This window comes from Felis catus, chromosome B4, assembly GCF_018350175.1.
Source record: "Felis catus isolate Fca126 chromosome B4, F.catus_Fca126_mat1.0, whole genome shotgun sequence".
In the NCBI taxonomy this organism is placed as follows: domain Eukaryota; kingdom Metazoa; phylum Chordata; class Mammalia; order Carnivora; family Felidae; genus Felis; species Felis catus.
Genome location: NC_058374.1, coordinates 134,037,865 through 134,057,088, shown reverse-complemented (window position 1 = coordinate 134,057,088; position 19,224 = coordinate 134,037,865). Strand labels below are relative to the sequence as shown.

At 36.8% G+C, this 19,224-nt stretch overlaps 1 protein-coding gene across 2 annotated transcripts in view; it reads left to right on the top strand.

Annotated features, from left to right (window-relative positions):
- The window catches only part of ST13 (ST13 Hsp70 interacting protein), a 32,271-nt gene extending 14,686 nt beyond the window's left edge, over positions 1 to 17,585 (top strand). The window contains exons 6-12 of one of the 2 annotated variants that reach the window (XM_045062429.1): positions 4,284 to 4,368; positions 4,702 to 4,812; positions 8,567 to 8,669; positions 10,335 to 10,451; positions 11,696 to 11,744; positions 13,915 to 14,048; positions 15,312 to 17,585. In XM_045062429.1, the coding sequence (XP_044918364.1) occupies positions 4,284 to 4,368; positions 4,702 to 4,812; positions 8,567 to 8,669; positions 10,335 to 10,451; positions 11,696 to 11,744; positions 13,915 to 14,048; positions 15,312 to 15,440 (728 nt within the window). In that variant the 3' untranslated portion in view covers positions 15,441 to 17,585. The remainder of the gene's footprint in view (positions 1 to 4,283; positions 4,369 to 4,701; positions 4,813 to 8,566; positions 8,670 to 10,334; positions 10,452 to 11,695; positions 11,745 to 13,914; positions 14,049 to 15,311) is intronic. The other variant, XM_045062430.1, reaches the window with a different exon arrangement.
- The last annotated feature ends 1,639 nt before the right edge of the window (positions 17,586 to 19,224 follow it).

Sequence of the window (19,224 nt, the reverse complement as noted above, 5' to 3'; positions counted from 1 at the left end):
GTGCGTTTGGACTTCCACCTGTAGAATTAGAAGATGACTGAACTTTAGGAGTTTAGCGTTGATTGCTATTCCAAGTTGGCAAATGTATTCGCTTTTTTTTGTGATCTCACCACCTTCTTAGTTTAGGTCATTTTCACATGTTTATGCCATTGCATTAGCCTCAATAATTTGCCTACCTTAAATGTCTAGTTCCTTTATTGCTTTCTGTTCACTGTCCCTAGATTATTCTTTCTTAGAACCGCTTTTTATTTCCACAAATTCCTTTGCTTGTAACCTCTGACTAGCTTTTTGCACACTTTCTGAAGATCTTCATCAAGGCATTAAACCTGCTAGAGTCAGATCCCATATTTTGCCTTCCCAGCCTTGTTCTCTTCTTTTTGAATATTAACCTCTCATTACAGCCAGACCTTGCTGTCCTAGAATGTTCCTACACTTGTGCTCTGCTGCTTCTCTCTAAAGCTCTTCTTCACCTATTTCTGCTTTAATTCATACCCATCAATTGATCTCAGCCACTTCTCTTCCTGACCACTCCTTTTGCACACTAATCTTTTAATTTTACTACTACCTAATGTCTATTTATCCAACATTTATTTTGTGCTTTCTACCTACCTGACAGTTTTATTGTATTTAATGTGCATTATTGCATTAAAACCTCATACTACTCCCATCTTACAGGTTAATGAATAATCTGAGGTCTCAGAAGGGTTTTGACTTGTGCAGGATCTTACTGTGCCATGATCCCAATTCATTTATTATTTTTGTCACTTATTTTGGCATATTGTTTCATATTTCTTAAATTTGTTTTCTTATTATTGCCTTAGCAATTTTTAATAAAATGAAGCTGCTGCCACTACCTAATAAGTCATGTTCTTGTTTTTCCACATTTCTTTCCAAGCTGTATTCATGTGTAAATTTAACCTAGTTCTAGTTTTAGAATAAATGTAATTTTATAGTATATCGTAGAGGGATAAAACATTAGTATTCTAAGCCTGGGATTGTAGATTCAGGCCCTGCGTGGGGTTGGAGAGACAGGAATATAATTAAACACTGAACTTAGGAAGCCAGAGTGCCTGGGTTTTGAATCCCAGTTCTGGCACTTACTAGCTAGGCAAACTTAAAGAAGTTACTCTTTGTCTCTGCTTCTGTTTCCTCCTTTGTACGATAAGGATAACGTACCTACATAGTATATTGAGGAATAAATATGTGTATTATGCCTAGAATAGTATCTGGTACCATTCTTATTAAGGTACTGGTATTTTTTTTTTTTTATGTTTATTCATTTTTGAGAGAAAGCATGAGCAGGGGAGGGGCAGAGAGAGACGGGGACATAGGATCCGAAGTGGACTCTAAGCTGACAGCAGTGAGCCCGATGCGGGGCTCAAACTCACGAACCGTGAGATCATGACCTGAGCTGAAGTCAGACCCTCAACCAACTGAGCCACCCAGGCTCCCCAAGTTACTGGTATTTCTAAAGTGTCAGTATTCTTACTGAATTTAAGATCTTAGTAAGTGTTTTTAGCTGTAACGTTATTAGTTATGTTACTCTCATTATGCTTTTCCGTTTAATATGTTTAAAGCGTAGCATGTTCTAGGCAGTGTTTTTATTTTATTTTCTTAATATTTATTTTTGAGAGAATGAGCATGAGTGGGGGAGGGGCAGAGAGAGAGGGAGATGGAGAATCTGAAGCAGGCTCTGTGCTGTTAGTGCAAAGCCTGACTGGGGACTTGAACCCACTAGCCTTGAGATACTATGACCTGAGCCGAAGTCACATGCTCAACAGAGTGGGCCACCCAGGCACCCCTCTAGTCAGTGTTTTATTTTTTATTTTTAAGATTATTTTATATTTATTCATTTTTGAGAGACAGAGGGCGAGCGTCGGAGTGGCAGAGAGACAGGGAGTCACAGGATCCGAAGCAGGTTCCAGACTCTGAGCTGAAGTCAGACCCTCAACCAATTGAGCCACCCAGGCGCCCTCGGCAGTGTTTTAGATGCTAGATATACAGTGAGAAAAACAAAAGAGACCACGTTTTTTTCCTTTGAACCTCATACATTACTGGGGAACAAAACCAAATTGTAATTTAATGTTGGGTGGTAATAAGCGTGATGAAGAAAAATAGAGCTGAGTAAAAAAAAAAATAGTCACTGATGAAAGCTATATTTTGCAAAGGGTGGTCAGAAAAGTATATGATGAAGTGAGTAAGCAATGTGAGGAAGAGCCTTTGAGACAGGTGAAGAACAAGTACAGAGGCTAACTGGAAGAGCATAACAGAAGGGCCTTGTAGCTGGAGCGAGGCGAGTGAAGGGGTAAGAATGGCAGATGGAGTTGAGGTCATAGGAGCACTTTGGAGTAGTGGGAGATGGGTGGTGGGAAGGTGGTGGGGAAGATAGATCACTAAACTTTGTAGGTTAGGCTAAGGACTTAACAATTTTATCCTTAAGGATGATTGGGAAGCTATTGAGGTGTTGTGGGTAGGGGTTTTTGTTTTTGAGTAGGAGAGCTTCATTGTGAGATGTATTTACTTTTGAAAAGGATTATTCTTGCTCTTTTATGTAAATCAGGTTATAGGGGCAAATAAGGGTATGTTCATTGCAGAAGAAGCCAAAATGTGTTGATGTGCCAGAAATCTAAGAAAATACCTGAGAGGGAAAATAGGGGAGCGGGGAGAGCCAGAGGAGTTTGGAAGGCAGTGAGAAAGTTGTGTGTTTATTCCTGTGTAGGAGAGAAACACAATCCTCTATGGGTGTGTTTCTAAAACGTCTTGGCAAGCCAGAGTTGTCCAATAGAGGAGTTAACAGTCTCACAATAATGGGCCAGTCTTGGTGTCCTTGCTATTATTTAGTCATTAACATTAGCTGGGAGCAGCTTATGAAGTGTATCCTTGAGCACAGAAGATGGGGTTCTCCAGCTCCTCTCAGCAGATAACAAAGTGCATTGTCATGATACTACAGAGGGAATGCAAGAAATCAAGTCATATTTTATAATCCCAAGTGGCTAATGATGATGGCTTGGATTAGGGCAAAGAGTCTCAGACTTTCTCTGTTCCTAGTGTCCTTACTGTCATGACTTGAACATACCTTTTAGGCCAAAAGAAATGGCTAAGAGTTCCATTTATAATGTAGTTAGGTCCAAATAATTTAATAAGTATCTGTGTCATAACAAGTTAGTGATTGGAAAATCGTATACACAAATTGAAAAAATATATTTAATCTTATTCTTACGTAATATTTGTTTTCTAATAAGCAATGTATATATTTGGGCACTAAATAGCTTTTCAAATCTTGGATTCATATTGAACACTGCCACCCTCATTTCCTGTTCCACATCTGTTTTTCTACATTTCTTACTTTTTTGTCATAGCAATCAGTAAAAACAGTTTTAGATTGGGGAGTTGAGAATGACTCCCAAGATTTGGGGCATGAGGTAGATGATGAATTAGCCAAACTATAGCCTCCTATTTTTATAAAAATGTAATGGAACAACATAACTACATGCATTTGTTTATGTGTTGTCTGCAACTACAACAGCAGAATTGAATAGTTGATGATTGCAAAAATAATTTTTATGTGGCCCTTTCCAGAAAAGTTTGCTGACCTCTAAACTAGAGTGAATGAAAGAACCACATATTTAGTTGATAATATAAGGATGAGAAATGGATTTTAGAGATGGGGTCAGAGTTAACAGTTCAATTTTGAACTTGGTAGCTGTGAATTACCTATTAGACCTCCAAGCATAATAATTTGTAATAGACATCTGCAGTAGTAACTAATGACATTCCACATTGTTCTGCATTGTTTAGGAGTTCTGTTAAAGTTCTTTCTTTACACATTTACTAGCTGGGTAAATGTATTTTCCAAAGTGAACTGTGACATTACCTTTAAAACTCTGTGTTTGTCTTCCCTCCCCATGTTTCCTATGCCCAAGAATTAAACTTTGTGCAAAGACTTATTCTAATTGTATAGTATGTTTTATTTGTTGAATGACTTCACTGAAGGCACTAATACACAAAGAAGCTAACTAACTATGTGAATAGGATACACAGTAAATGAATTTAAAATGTGAGTTATGGACTTTGCATGAGTTCTGGTTTTCTTGAATTTTTATATCATTCCTGTGAATTCAAATAGTATTTTTAATCAATCCTGTAAATTTAGTAGGAGTACTTTTTTCTTTGTAAGTTTAATTTTATCCTTTTATTTTTTTTTCTTTAAAAAAAACCTCATGAGTCCTACTAAGAATGGGAGATATTTCTTATTCTTTATTTCTCAACCTGTTTTACTTTAGGTGAACTACAGAAAGCCATTGACTTGTTCACGGATGCCATCAAGCTGAATCCTCGCTTGGCCATTCTGTATGCCAAGAGAGCCAGGTGAGAGGTCTAAACAAAAAAAGCATCCCTTTCTGCTGTGAATAATTTCTGCTCATTGATTTCAATAGAATTGCTTCTGTGACTATCCCAAAGGTGTTATTGTTTGAAATGAATACTTTTTTTAATGTTTGTTTCTTTTGAGAGAGCATGCCCATGCGCAGGGGAGGGGCAGAGAAAGGGAGAGAGGAGAGAATCCAAAGCAGGCTCCACTCTCAGCACAGAGCCCAATGTGAGATCATGACTTGAACCGAAATCAAGAGTCAGACGCTCAACTGACTGAGCCAACCAGACGCCCCAAAATAAATACTTTTTAATGTTACACTTCTTTTTTAGTGTCTTCATCAAATTACAGAAGCCAAATGCTGCCATCCGAGACTGTGACAGAGCTATTGAAATAAATCCTGATTCAGCTCAGCCTTACAAGTGGCGAGGGAAAGCACACCGGTAAATAATGGAATTTCATTATTTTCAGAACTCCTAAAAATTTTTTTTTTAATTTTTTTTTTTTTTAACGTTTATTTATTTTTGAGATAGAGACAGAGCATGAACGGGGGAGGGGCAGACAGAGAGGGAGACACAGAATCGGAAACAGGCTCCAGGCTCTGAGCCATCAGCCCAGAGCCCGACGCGGGGCTCGAACTCACGGACCGTGAGATCGTGACCTGAGCCGAAGTCGGTCGCTTAACCGACTGAGCCACCCAGGCGCCCCAGAACTTCTAAAATTTAAATCTGATGTTTTAATATGCCTTTAAAGCAAAACGAAGTTGCCTAAGGATTTAATTTCAAGATAATATGTGCTTGATAATAATTGAGGGACTATAAGGAACAAATAAAAATTTATTTTATTTCTTCAAAGAAAACCATTGTTTTACAGTTTTTGACCACATCTAGTCAAATTTAAGGTAAGGATCAAAATTATTTCTAAAAAAGAACATGGCCTTACAAATTTTCTTTTAATTCTGTAACCTAACGTTAAACAATATGTTGTAGAAGAAGGAATTCCTTAGCCTCAAACTACTTTAGTTACTTACAGGCCACCTGAAAATCAGAAAAAGGGGAAAATAAAGAAGTGAATTTATCCTAGATTAGTCATCATTTTCTGGAAGCAAAACTTAATGTTATACAAGTGAGTATTTGTGGCTTGGGGATGAGATGTCCAATGACATTTACATCTTATGTGGATTAGAAGGGTGTTATACTCCAGATGTGGATGGGAATGAAAATGGATATGCATGGGACAACTGTATTAGGTACTCAAAAAAGCTCTGGTGATTGTGAAGATGCACGTCAAAGATAAAGGTAAAAGATTAGAATTAGTGCTCTGGGAGTCAAAAAGTTCATGTATTGCTGTTGATCCTCTTGAGAGCCCAGTAAGCTTTGAGCATTTCTTTGCTTTATGGTACAAGGTAGCATGGGCTCATCTCCTGTTTTGCTTGTCCTAGACTCAGAAGAAACCATTTCTCCGAGAAACTAGGGTTCATTTTTGTGAGGATAATGTTTATAGAAAGTAAAGTTTGGCCACTAGATATGTTCATTGCCTCTGGGATAGCATTATTTCTGTCATTTCATTGAACAGAGTTAGAAAAACATTTTTTAAATAATGATTTTAAGGAAAAAAGTTATGAAACCTTGAGTTTATACTGATATTTTCAATTAAAATTCAATATTAAATGTTTTCCCTTTTATTTTGCATTTTTAAAATTTATTTTTTAAATTTACATCCAAGTTAGCATATAGTGCAACAATGATTTCAGGAGTAGATTCCTTAATGCCCCTTATGCATTTATCCCATCTCCCCTCCCACAACCCCTCCAGCAACCCTCTGTTTGTTCTCCATGTTTAAGAGTCTCTTATGTTTTGTCCCCCTCCCTGTTTTTATATTATTTTTGCTTCCCTTCCCTTATGTTTATCTGTTTTCTATCTTAAAGTCTTCATATGAGTGAAGTCATGTATTTGTCTTTCCCTGACTAATTTCACTTAGCATAATACCCTCCAGTTCCACCCACATTGTTGCAAATGGCAAGATTTCATTCTTTTTGATTGCCAAGTGATACTCCATTGTATGTATGTATGTGTGTATATGTATATATGTATGTGTGTGTATGTATACACACACACAGACACACACACACCCCACATCTTTATCCATTCATCCATCGATGGACATTTGGGCTCTTTCCATACTTTGGCTATTGTTGATAGTGCTACTATAAACATTGGGTGCATGTGTCCCTTCGAAACAGCACACCTGTATCCCTTGGATAAATACCTAGTAGTGCAATTGCTGGGTCATAGGGTAGTTGTATTTTTAATTTTTTGAGGAACCTCCATGCTGTTTTCCAGAGTGGCTGCACCAGTTTGCATTCCCACCAGCATTGCAAAAGAGATCCTCTTTCTCTGCATCCTCGCCAACATCTGTTGTTGCCCGAGTTGTGAATGTTAGCCATTCTGACAGGTGTGAGGTGGTATCTCATTGTGGTTTTGATTTGTATTTCCCTGATGATGAGTGATGTGGAGCATTTTTTCATGTGCCGGTTGGCCATCTGGATGTCTTTGGAGAAGTGTCTATTCATGTCTTTTGCCCATTTCTTCACTGGATTATTTGTTTTTTGGATGTTGAATTTGATAAGTTCTTTATGGATTTTGGATACTAACCCTTTATCTGATATGTCATTCGCAAATACCTTCTCCCATTCCGTGAGTTGCCTTTTAGTTTTGCTGATTGTTTCCTTCACTGTGCAGAAGAAGCTTTTTATTTTGATGAGGTCCCAATAGTTCATTTTTGCTTTTGTTTCCCTTGCCTCTGGAGATGTGTTGAGTAAGAAGTTGCTGCGGCCAAGATCAAAGAGGTTTTTGCCTGATTTCTCCTTGAGGATTTTGATGGCTTCCTGTCTTACATTGAGGTCTTTCATCCATTTTGAGTTTCTTTTTGTGTATGGTGTAAGAAAGTGGTCCAGGTTCATTCTTCTGCATGTCGCTGTGCAGTTTTCCCAGCACCACTTGCTGAAGAGACTGTCTTTATTCCATTGGATATTCTTTCCCGCTTTTTCAAAGATTAGTTGGCCATACGTTTGTGGGTCCATTTCTGGGTTCTGTATTCTGTTCCATTGATCTGGATGTCTGATTTTGTACCGTGCATTTTTGACACTATTCTCTTAGACTCAAAATCCTTATCTATAATGTGTTTACTTGTTATTCAATAACATACATAAAATTGTTTTTACAGTCCTACCTTAACAATAATATACTTCCTAAGCAAAGTTGAAAGTTTTTGTGTCTGTTGCAGTTTTTATCCTTAGAATATATCCCAGTTAAGATATACAGTCAAAATACTGTTTTAAATTTTTTTTTAATGTTTATTTTTGAGAGAGTGTAAGTGGGGGTGGGGCAGAGAGAGAGGGAGACCCAGAATCTGAAGCAAACTCCAGGCTCTGGGCTGTTGGTGCAGAGTCTGACTCGGGGCTTGAACTCATGACCTGAGTCAAAGTTGGACGCCCAACCAACTGAGCCACCCAGGTGCCCCTCAAAATACTGTTTTAAAAGTTATTTGACTTTCCTGTATGCCGTATGCTCTGTGTGATAAACAGCTGTTTTTTTTGTTTGTTTGTTTTTCTCTGTTTGTGGTCAGGTTTTGGGGTTACTTTATTTCTGCCTTTTCTGATTTAATTTTCATCGTTCACATGTATAAAACCCTTCTGTGTTTAAAAAGTCAAAACTGAGTTAACAGGTATACCCAGAAAAGTCATTTCTGTTGTTACCCCTCTACTCCATTCTTACCTTCTCCCACAATCTTTTGTTTCTCCTGTCAATAAAATGTGTACACATGTATTGTTTCTCTTTTGCCTTTATAGCATACTAAATATACATTATGTTAATTCCATTTTTAAGGAGTTGAAATCAGAATTTCAAATTTGAAAATTGTAGCTCTACATAATTTGAAAAATTTTACGATATTTTGAATTAAAGTAATTTTTTAAAGTTTAAAGTATCTTTTAGAAGAGCAACTTCATAGGTACCAAAGAGGAAATTAAACTTCCAAGTTTTTATAGAATAGAACATAGTAATTGAATTGGTTTGTGAAAATTTATACTTCAGATATTTAATTTTAAATTTGTTCGGTAACTTTTTTTTTTAACAAGGAAGAAAGACACCGTGCGACATAAGTGGATATGTATAAAATGAATTTAATCTGTTTCAGACTTCTGGGCCATTGGGAAGAAGCAGCACATGATCTTGCCCTTGCTTGTAAACTGGATTATGATGAAGATGCTAGTGCAATGTTGAAAGAAGTTCAGCCAAGGGTATGTTAAAGTACAGAAAGGGAATGTCGTTAACTGTGATGCCCTGTGGCTCTAGTACTCAGCCCCTTGCAATAATTTACCTGTGGAACATACAAAGAAACAGACATTTGGATGTTTTCATCTGTTATCACTGACGTTTATGCTCACCTCTGGAAATGTCATTAGGTTGTCATGCCTTTATTTCTCTTGCTGTATTAAAGCAAACTGTTACTTTGGTTTGCATGCCTGCAATAGGCTTATAACCAGAAAATTAGAAATGGGAAAGGGGGCATCAAGTTTATAGCAAGGAAAAAAAACAGAAAACCTGTAAAATGTGACCCAAGGTTGTGTCCGGTCTTTTTATGTTGTAGGTATATGCAGCCCTGTATAAAGCTTGAGGGCCTTGTGGAAGTAGCAAGTTTCATCCTTTTAAAAATAATATTAAATCCAAAAACTAAAATGATTGTGTTTTAGTGTATGTGCTGCCGAAGCGAGCACTAAAATGATTGTGTTTTAAAAGACGATTGTTAAGATAATTCTTTTAAGGGGTGCCCAGGTGGCTCAGTGGGTTAAACATCAGACTTCAGCTCAGGTCATGATATCATGGTTCGTGGGTTCGAGCCCTGCATCAGCCTCTGCTGTAAGCATAGAGCCTGCTTTTTTTTTTTAATTTTTATTTATTTTTAATTTTTTTTTGAGATAGAATCTTAAGCAAGCTCCATGCTCAGCACGGAGCCTGACATGGGGCTTGATCCCATGACCCAGGGGATCACGAGCTGAGCCAAAATCAAGAATCAGATGCTCTACCTTCTGAGCCACCCAGGCACCCATAGAACATGAGATTCTTTAATTTTTTTTTTTTAATATTTACTTATTTTTGAGACAGTGCTAGCAGGGGAGGAACAGAGGGAGAGGGAGACACAGAATCTGAAGCAGGCTCCAGGCTCTGAGCTGTCAGCCCAATGCCCAACATGGGGCTCGAAATCAGGAACTGTGAGATCATGACCTGAGCTGAAGTCGGATGCTTAACCACTTGAGCCATGTAGGCACCCCAAGATTCTTAAAAAATAATCATAAACAAACGGAAGTAACAATTGAATATGACTTCAAATTTGTTTTCTGAATAAATAATAGATTCCAAATATTTGGCCCAGGCTATGTGCTAGTTAGTGCCTGGTACGTATATTTTCTCTTAATCTTTACAGCATTCTATAAGACTTAAGTATTTCTCTTCTCCTGCCCACCATCCCCTCAGTTTATGGATGCGAAAAGTTAAGTATAGTTAGACTGTCGCAAATAACTGGTGTGTATATTCTCAGTCTCTACCTTGCCATGGCAGGCATCAGGCAAGAATTGTGCAATTGGAAACCTAATTGTCATCCATGAGTAGTTACTTGTTTGAAATTTATAACCTTTCTAACTTAGAATCTCATCCTCTTTCCTTTATTTCACAGTGGACTTGTTAAAGTCTGAGTATGTAAGGTATTTTCTTACAAGGTAAATCTGTCATTCAGAACTGTGTGTTGAATTTAACACCTCTCCACAAAGAAAAATGATTCTTTAACGAAACTGGTGGTTGGGTTGCACTTACTCAGCTCTTAAAGGAAACATTTTTCTGTGTGTGTGTGTGTGTGTGTGTGTGTGTGTGTGTGTGTGTGTGTGTGTGTGTGTGTGTTTTTTCCGTAGGCCCAGAAAATTGCTGAACATCGGAGAAAGTATGAGCGAAAACGTGAAGAACGAGAGATCAAAGAAAGAATAGAAAGGGTTAAGAAGGCTCGGGAAGAACATGAGAGAGCCCAGAGGGTAAAGTTTCCATAGCTAAACCATCAAAGGGAAATATAGTAGATTAGAGTTTTGGGATATCATTCTGATTCTTGGCTCTTAATGCTGGCTGCAGTTCTGTAGGCTGATACTACTTGCAGAGAGTTTTCCTTCCTTCTTATCTAATTTGTAGGGATATCTTTTGTCCTTAAATTCTTAAGTGAGCTTATACATCCCCAGTATGTTGTGTCCTCCTAAAATTAGGGATTTTTTTTTTTTTGGTCGGGTAATTAAAACTTGTTAGTATTATTTGATTTCTTGTGGATGCTTTCCCTGATTTGTTGTTTTACGATTCCTCCTGTTCCAGTGTGGATTCATAGCTATTTAAAATAGACTATTTTTTATTTTTAGTTACAAAGTCATAGAACTTAGATAAAAGAAAAGTTACTCGTAATTCGTCCACAATATTCCTACTGTTCTTGTTTCTCTTAGTTTTTCTATATTAGCTTTTTGCATTTGATGTTAGCATCTTCCATCTAGTTATTTCCAGCAGTTTTGAATAAAAGGATGTAAAGCTATGTTATAATTACGTAACATGACATCCTAATTTTTCATCACTTAATACTAAATATTAATATTTAACAAAATTAATAAAGCTAATTTATAATTGAATTTAATAAAATAATTTAAACACAATAATAAATGCTTTTAAAGCATCATGCTTAATTTTTAGGATTACCGTTTATAGTCAAAAGTAATTTTTACAATTATACATCCTTGATGAGTTTATGATTGGTTATGAGGAAAATTTGTATTTTCTTTGTTGGAAATTGCAAAAACAAATCAGTAAAATTCTGGTAGTATTAAGTTATGTGGAGAGAGTATGGAAAAGACGAACCTGAGAAACAAAAGCCATTGGCAGTCTTCATCATTTAACCATGTGCTTTCATTTTAGAGTTTTAACGTTAAGAATTTACACTTTGCATAAGCATGGACAGACGTCAATCAGTACTGTATTGCTTTCCAGTTGTTAGGTGTTTTTTTTTCCTACCCCAAGTAGAGGTAAAACACTAGACGGCTCCACTAAAAGTAATGCTTCTTACAACCTAGCTAGAAAATTTTGGAGAGGCAGATGGGGAGTGTCCTTTAGTCCAGTATTGCCATTTGAAACTTGTCATTCCTCTAACTAGCTGATTTTACAGTTTTTTGCATGGTTTTGCAGACTCGTAACCACTACCACCACCACCACCCCCATTATATAATTTCTTTCTTTCTTTGTATTAAAGGAGGAAGAAGCCAGACGACAATCAGGAGCTCAGTATGGCTCTTTCCCAGGTATTTTTAAAGAAAATTTAAAACTATTAGTATTGTAAATAATCAGAAAATATTCTGAATTGGGGCTCAAATAGGTCTATTATATTTAGTACTATTAGTCCATGGAATACTGAAAAAAGTCTTTAGAATGTTAGCCTCTAGAAAGTTTCATTCTCATTTAAAAATGTTATATTAGTGGAAATATTATATTATTTTCCTCACACTTTGAGGAGTATATATATATATATATTTTAAGAGAGTACCCATGCACGCTCATGTGAGGAGAGGTGGGAACGGGAAAGAGAATCGTAAGCAGATTCCACACCCAGCACAGTGCCTGAGGTAAGGCTTGATCTCACAACTTGTGAGATCATGAGCCGAGCCCCGAAATTGAGAGTCAGACACTTAATTGAGCCACCCAGGCACCCACCCCAGAGCAGCTAACATTTATTGAGGTATGAACATTGTACTTTAAGAGATGGAGTAAGAGTTGATTATGATGTATTCTAAATATTTCTAAATTGTCACAATTGGATTTTATTCTGTTAAATGTTGATATTCACGAGATACTAGGTAAAAGCACTGTATGAAATTATTATTCATAAAAAATATTTTGAGTCGAGTGTAAAAAATAATATAAGCTCTTTTTTGTAAATGTCAAATGATTAGAAATTACTACAGGGACAAAGTCTTCAATGATAGCAGAGGCCTAGCCTATATGATACAGGTAGAAGAACAGTTAAAAGGGCACTGCAGGAACAATTTTTGAATACTTCCTGAATGAGACAGTGTGAAATTTAAAAACCAGGAAGAGATTTTTTTAAAGTTTGTAATTCTAATGGGGAATCTGCTGCCTTCAGTTGTTTTAATAGTAACCAGCTTTCTCTGAAAGAAGGTTTACAGAGGCAGCTACACACCCCCTAATGGGTGTATGCCACTGGCTGCAACTTAAGTTCCATGGTCACAGGCTAGAAAAGATAGCCTTTATTCTGAAAGGTCATGTGCCAAGCAAGTAAAAAGAAAGAACATCTATTGCGGATGACTTTCTGTTTGAAGAAAAAGCAAGAAAATGCAGTTCATAGCTTACGTTCTGCTTAAAATGTCAATAACTTTATATCCAGTATCTTTGCTTTAGAGGAAAACCACTAGTGTAGATTAGTACTAGAGAAAATTTTTTTATTATGTGGATTTTATTGTCTAGATTTGACAAGCAGGCTGGTTAACTCTTTTTGTGCTGGACCAGTTATTTTTTTTATGGATAGGAACTACTTTTTCAGTGAGTAGGGGCATCAAGAGAAGCTAGTAGTTTTTTTCCAGCTTCTTAGATTCTCTTACCTGTGATTATTAGCTACTTATGGGAATGTTTTAAATTGTTGAGCTGGGAGGAAATGACTTCGTTCTTTGTGTTTTTTCTTTATGATGGCTTATGTGTAGTCACCCTTGATCTGTAAGATACATTAATGTAAAGTGTATTCCCTTATAGATGTCTGTGTTGGTATAATTGTGATTTCATAATATCTCCAGTAGACATAAAAGGTGTATGTAGTGAACAACTGAGTAGAAGATAATTTGTGTTTATAATCTAAAAATATACTGGGAGATTGAAATCTTTTTGCTAGAGTATTGATTGTCCTCAGTGTAAAGAAGAAATACCAGGAGTGCTTGTTAAAAATGCAGATTTTCACTTTCACAGATTTTGATTGTGTCTATGGTGGAGGTAGAAATCCACAGCTTTTTAAAACAAGCATTTCATGTAGTTCTTGAAAGAATGCTCTACAGGAATACAGTTTAAACAGAAACAACTAAAGTCTTACAAATTAGAACTTGGAATTGAAACACATAGTATTAAAAAGAGAAAATAAGATGACTGAGATAACTTTATTTGTAATTCCAGGGACTGTTTTAGCTAAGATTAGTTTCTTTCTGTAACAGTTTTAATTACTAGGAAAAAATAAATGCAAAAGGTAGTAAAGTTGATGTACAGCCTTATTTTTTAGGAGAAAATTTGAAGGTAAAATTCTCATTTGCATCCAGTTAGAATGTTAAGACTACTTTGTGGTTAGTAGCCCCCTTGTTCTTTTTGCATGCACTTGTGAGTGTGTGTGATTTTCATTGGAAGGAAATAGTGTGCTGTCACTACTTGAGAAAGAATATGGCTGGTGTCTTGCAGCTACTTCATTTATTCTTGCAGGTGGCTTTCCTGGGGGAATGCCTGGTAATTTTCCTGGAGGCATGCCTGGAATGGCGGGGGGAATGCCTGGAATGGCAGGAATGCCTGGGCTCAATGAAATTCTTAGTGACCCAGAGGTTCTCGCAGCCATGCAGGTAAGACTTGGAAGAACAACGTTGGGCCTTGTATCCCTAAGGTATTTCTTTTATTCATTCTAAGTAGAGACAAAGGTTACTATGTTAGACATGTTTTACTTGTCAGAATTACCAAATAGCTCATTACACAGTTCTGCTGTTCATTTTTTGTTTCAGAATGAGTAGCTTAAGTTATTAAAAATAATAGTTTGTAGTATAGTTTGTAATACAGTTCTGTAATATTATTAGTCTGTAATAGTTTGATTATATCCAGATGTCTTTACCTTATTTATTTATATTTCAAGTTTTTATTTAAATTCTAGTTAGTTAAGATATAGTGTTATATGTAATACTGGTTTCATGAGTAGAATTTAGTAGTTCAGTTGTCCTTTTTAAAAAAAAAAAAAAAATTGGGGGGCTCCTGGGTGGCACAGTCGGTTAAGCGTCCGACTTCAGCCAGGTCACGATCTCGCGGTCCGTGAGTTCGAGCCCCGCGTCAGGCTCTGGGCTGATGGCTCAGAGCCTGGAGCCTGTTTCTGATTCTGTGTCTCCCTCTCTCTCTGCCCCTCCCCCGTTCATGCTCTGTCTTGTCCCAAAAATAAATAAATGTTGAAAAAAAAATTTAAAAAAAAAAAGCAAAAAAGAAAACTATATTAAAAAAAATTTTTTTTTTTTTTATATTTATTTTTGAGACAGAGAAAGCATGAACAAGGGGGGGTCAGAGAGGGAGACACAGAATCCGAAGCAGGCTCCAGGCTCTGAGCTGTCAGCACAGAGCCCAATGTGGGGCTCAAACTCATGAACTGCAAGATCATGACCTGAGCAGAAATCGGACGCTTAACCAACTGAACCACCCAGGCACCCTTAGTTTATTTTGAGTGAGAGAGAGAGAGCGCGCGCACGAGCAGGAGAGGGACAGAAAGAGAGGGAGAGCACGCAGCTTGACATGGGGCTCGATCCCACAAACTCTGAGAATATGATGTGAGCCAAGGTCAAGAATCAGATGCTTAACTGAACCACCCAATCATCCCTAATTTAGTCGTCCTTTTAATCAAAATTGTGTATGCTTTTTTTCATTATCTAGTTAAAGTGATATAATTGGTGTTTGACTTTGAAGTGCACATTAATAATATTTATATTTTGGGGACTTGTCCAAAATTCCATTTAACTTGTCTCTGACAAAATTGTCAAGTTTAAATAAAGAGATAAGATTTAGGATAATAAATGTTAAACCACAGAACTCTTTTAAACACTAAAAAAAACACATTACCTTTTTTTTTTCAGGATCCAGAAGTTATGGTGGCCTTCCAGGATGTGGCCCAGAACCCAGCAAATATGTCAAAATATCAGAGTAACCCAAAGGTTATGAATCTCATCAGTAAATTGTCAGCCAAATTTGGAGGTCAAGCATAATGCCTTTCTGACAAATAAAGCCCTTGCTGAAGGAAAAGCAACTTCGATCACCTATTGGATGTCGCAATAATACAAACCAGTGTACCTCTGACCTTCTCATGGAGAAAGCTGGGGTGCTGTGAAGATAATCCCTACCCCTCTGCCCCACATACAACTGAGACATTTTTCAGTGGTTTGCCATTAGGGTTTTCATTCAGATGATGTTTTCCTACTAGGAATTACAAACTTTAAACACTTTTTAAACCTTACAAATATTTAAAAACATATTAAAAGGGTGTGTTAATCCCTACATTTTTCTTTACTAATCATTTCAGTTTTTTTCCTTTGGATTAATTGGGCAAGGAAGATACTTCAGTATGGAAGATTTATTGCTCAGTTTGAAATAAAGGCTTATTAGCGAGAGGCAAATATAACATTTAAATAGATTAAGTTTGAGTTGGGTATATGGTTACTGAGGCATTTTGACTTGTCTTTTTAAATGCTTTATTTTTTAAACATGATTTATTTCAATAAAACCATTGGGACCACCAGTATTGCAGTAGGATCTGGATAGGGGCCGGAAGTTCTTGGCAGGGCAGCAGCAACCTTTCTCCTTTAATATAGCATGCACACTTGTGCAGATGCATTTAAATCTTACACTGTGGTGAAGGGATGATTTTTATAATGCTGCAGTAGAGTTGGATTACTTAGCTGTGTTCTTGTGTGATACAGAAAATAAATGTTTCATATTATTTCCACACGGGAAATAAGGGAATACTTTTCTTTTTGTATTTCTGTGTTTAGAATGACCTTTCCTAGTCAGAAAATGGCCCATCTCATTGTGTGTTTTCTACTTGTTTTCGCCTCCCCATCCCCTTATTCTTTTTGGGCTAAAGATTGTCCTTTTTCACTGGCACCATCACTAATATCATTCACAGCATAATTGTGCAAGCATATGTAATGCTGGGTTTAATTTAATATGTAATACATATAATGATTATGGAAGGTAATATCCATAGCAGCTGTAGTTTCTTACTTGGCCAACAGATTTCATATTTAAGTGTTAGGTTTTCACTTCAGTGAAAGCTTACATCAAAAGATGTTGGAAGGAGGGATTCCCTTTGTGTTCAGTTCTCTACTTAGGAAATACCTATTGCAATTGGAGTTTATCTTACATTATTCGTCTTCATATTTTGGAAAGCATGAGGTTTGACTTCATTGGTATACTACAGGGGAACTAAACTTTTTGGTCCAACATGAATTATAAAATTGATGAGATCCATGGTTCTTCATTGTGGAGTTGATGGTATTATTATGAGTCATTGTACTGCTATTCATCTCTTAAATAGTGCACCATACCCCACCTCTCCTTTTTCTCCCTCCCTCTCTTCAAGGATAAAGAAATGATAGATTTTCTGCTGTACATTCAACTCTTACATTAATTAAGTCCAGGCACTGTACCAGGAATTGCTAGGTTTCTACCTATCTTTCAGTTTAAAGTGGCTGGTGTTTAAAAACAGTTTCAAGGGATGAGACCCTCTGTACTTTGCTTATTTGAAGAACCAGTGGTAGGAGCCAGTAAAAAAATTTCATGGAATACATTTCTGAAAGAGCACATTTCTGGAGTCATAAGTGAGTTGATTCAGGTTCTCATCCTTTGCTGTACACAAACAGATAGTAATGCATCTGTTATATAAGTGAGAAAAGGCTGTATGCTAACTGAGCATGCTTTTTAAACCCTTTAAAAATACTCAGCATATAAACTTGCGTTTGAGCTTGCCAGTGTTTTTTTGTTGTTGTTAATGTGTGTTCTCTCAAAATTTCTAATGTGTGCTGTGAATAACTCAAGAAGACCAGTTCCTTTTGGGTTCCTTGTTTGATTTACTTAATTATATATTACTTAAATACATTCTAACATTGCAAATAGTACCATAAATGGGTAAAAGTAAAATTGGTCTTCAGAAAAATGTGTCCTGTGCTTTTAAGTTCCACAAATACAAAGTACATTCATTTTCATAGAAACTCAGTATCATTTCTAAACCAGAAGTGTTTTTTTCTTGTGCTAACAATGGTATAAGAAGGAAAAGTAGGTTTTTTTTCTGCTTAAAAATATATAGTTAATGGATTTCTAGCTACATTAAAAATAAACTATGGTTTCAAACTGGATATTGACCCCCCCACACTTTTTTTCCCCAGTACATGTTCTGTTTATTTTATGTCTTTAGCACTCACCTTAAGTTATTTGCTGGACACAGTAGGCTTTAGTTCATAAAGTGCTGTTACAACGACTTCATAAGAAAAATTAGATGTTAAACAGAGCTTTACTTTTCTTTCAGGTAGCAGTCCAGAGGTAAGCTGTTCTGCCATACTCCAAAGGCAGCTTCTGAGTCCCAAAAGTATTTGTTCTGATGATCATCTTCTAGCCTGAGGAAACAGGAGAGGGCGTCAGGGAAGCACATACTGAGATACTGAGACTGATCCACAGAATTAACATTTTAATGACTTCTCATATTCCATTGTTTTGTTTTTGTTTTTGTTTTTGTTTTTGTTTTTTGGCCTTGAGACCATATTTAGCTGCAAGGAAAGCTAGAAAGTAATAGTCCACTGCTTTGTGGTCATGTACCCAATAAAAAACTACAGAAGAAAAAGTTGTTACCTGGGGTAACAGCTAGCAGGCTGCCACCTTAGGATATGCTGGCCTAATTGGGATAAGGGAGAAACAACATTTTAGAGGTTTGCTAATACCTAACAATGCATCCAAGTAAGTACTTATATCAGGTACACTCTGTGCCAGGTGCTCTGTAATCAGTTTAAAAGCATTGACCCCATTCTGGTAATGACCATAACGGTAAGTGCTCTTATTCCCATTTTATATAGATGAGGAAACTGAAGCACTTAAAGTATATTGCCCAAGCTGGAGCCCGTGGATGACGTAGTTAAGCGTCCCGACTCTTGGTTTTGGCTCAGAGCATGATGTCAAGACTCAAGTTTCAGCCTTGTATCAGGCTCCACTCTGACGGTGCAGAGCCTTCTTGGGATTCTCCTCCCTCTCTCTGCCCCTCCCCTGCTCGTTCTCTCTCTCTCTCTCAAAAATATTTAAAAAAATAATTAAAAAAAATAAATTGCCTAAGTTAACACTCCTGCTGATTTGTGAAGCTGATATTCTCACTAGTCTTGTTCTTCAAAGGTCCTCCTCCTTCCCTTGCCCCCAAGGTCTTCCTCTTCAATTCTATGCCCTGCTGCCCTCTGGCGAAGGTTGCTTCTTGCAGGATTGTTCATTACTTCAAAAAATTGGAAAGAAATTTGAGGAGGATTGGCTAAATAAGGAATATTGTACATCACTGGGTGTACTGATGTGCACACCCAACAGGTTTCTCCGGATAGTAAGGGATGTACCATCGTGCTTGAAGGGCATAGAACGCTTGTGATGCCCAAGAATGAGGACAAGAAAAAAAAGGTTTAAAAATCATGCAGTAATTTTAAAGTTTAGTATTTACAACCAATATAGCATACATATTTGCATAGTTCAGGGAGGAAAATACCCTGAGATAAATAGGCAACAAATCCTAAAATAGCCACTAAGCTTTTAAAAGAGTAAACGTGAAATTGGTGAAGGTTTTAAGTCTCTTGGCAATTCAGTGACACCTTTTGTGTGTAGTGCTGGTGGAAGTGTAAATTCAAAATTTTCTATAAAGTTGTCTAAGAATTTTGACATTCTCTTTAGGTGAAAGTAGCAAGGAGGTAAATAGAACTAGACATGTATACGGTTCTGAAAAGCTAGTTATCTGGCATATAATTAAAATGG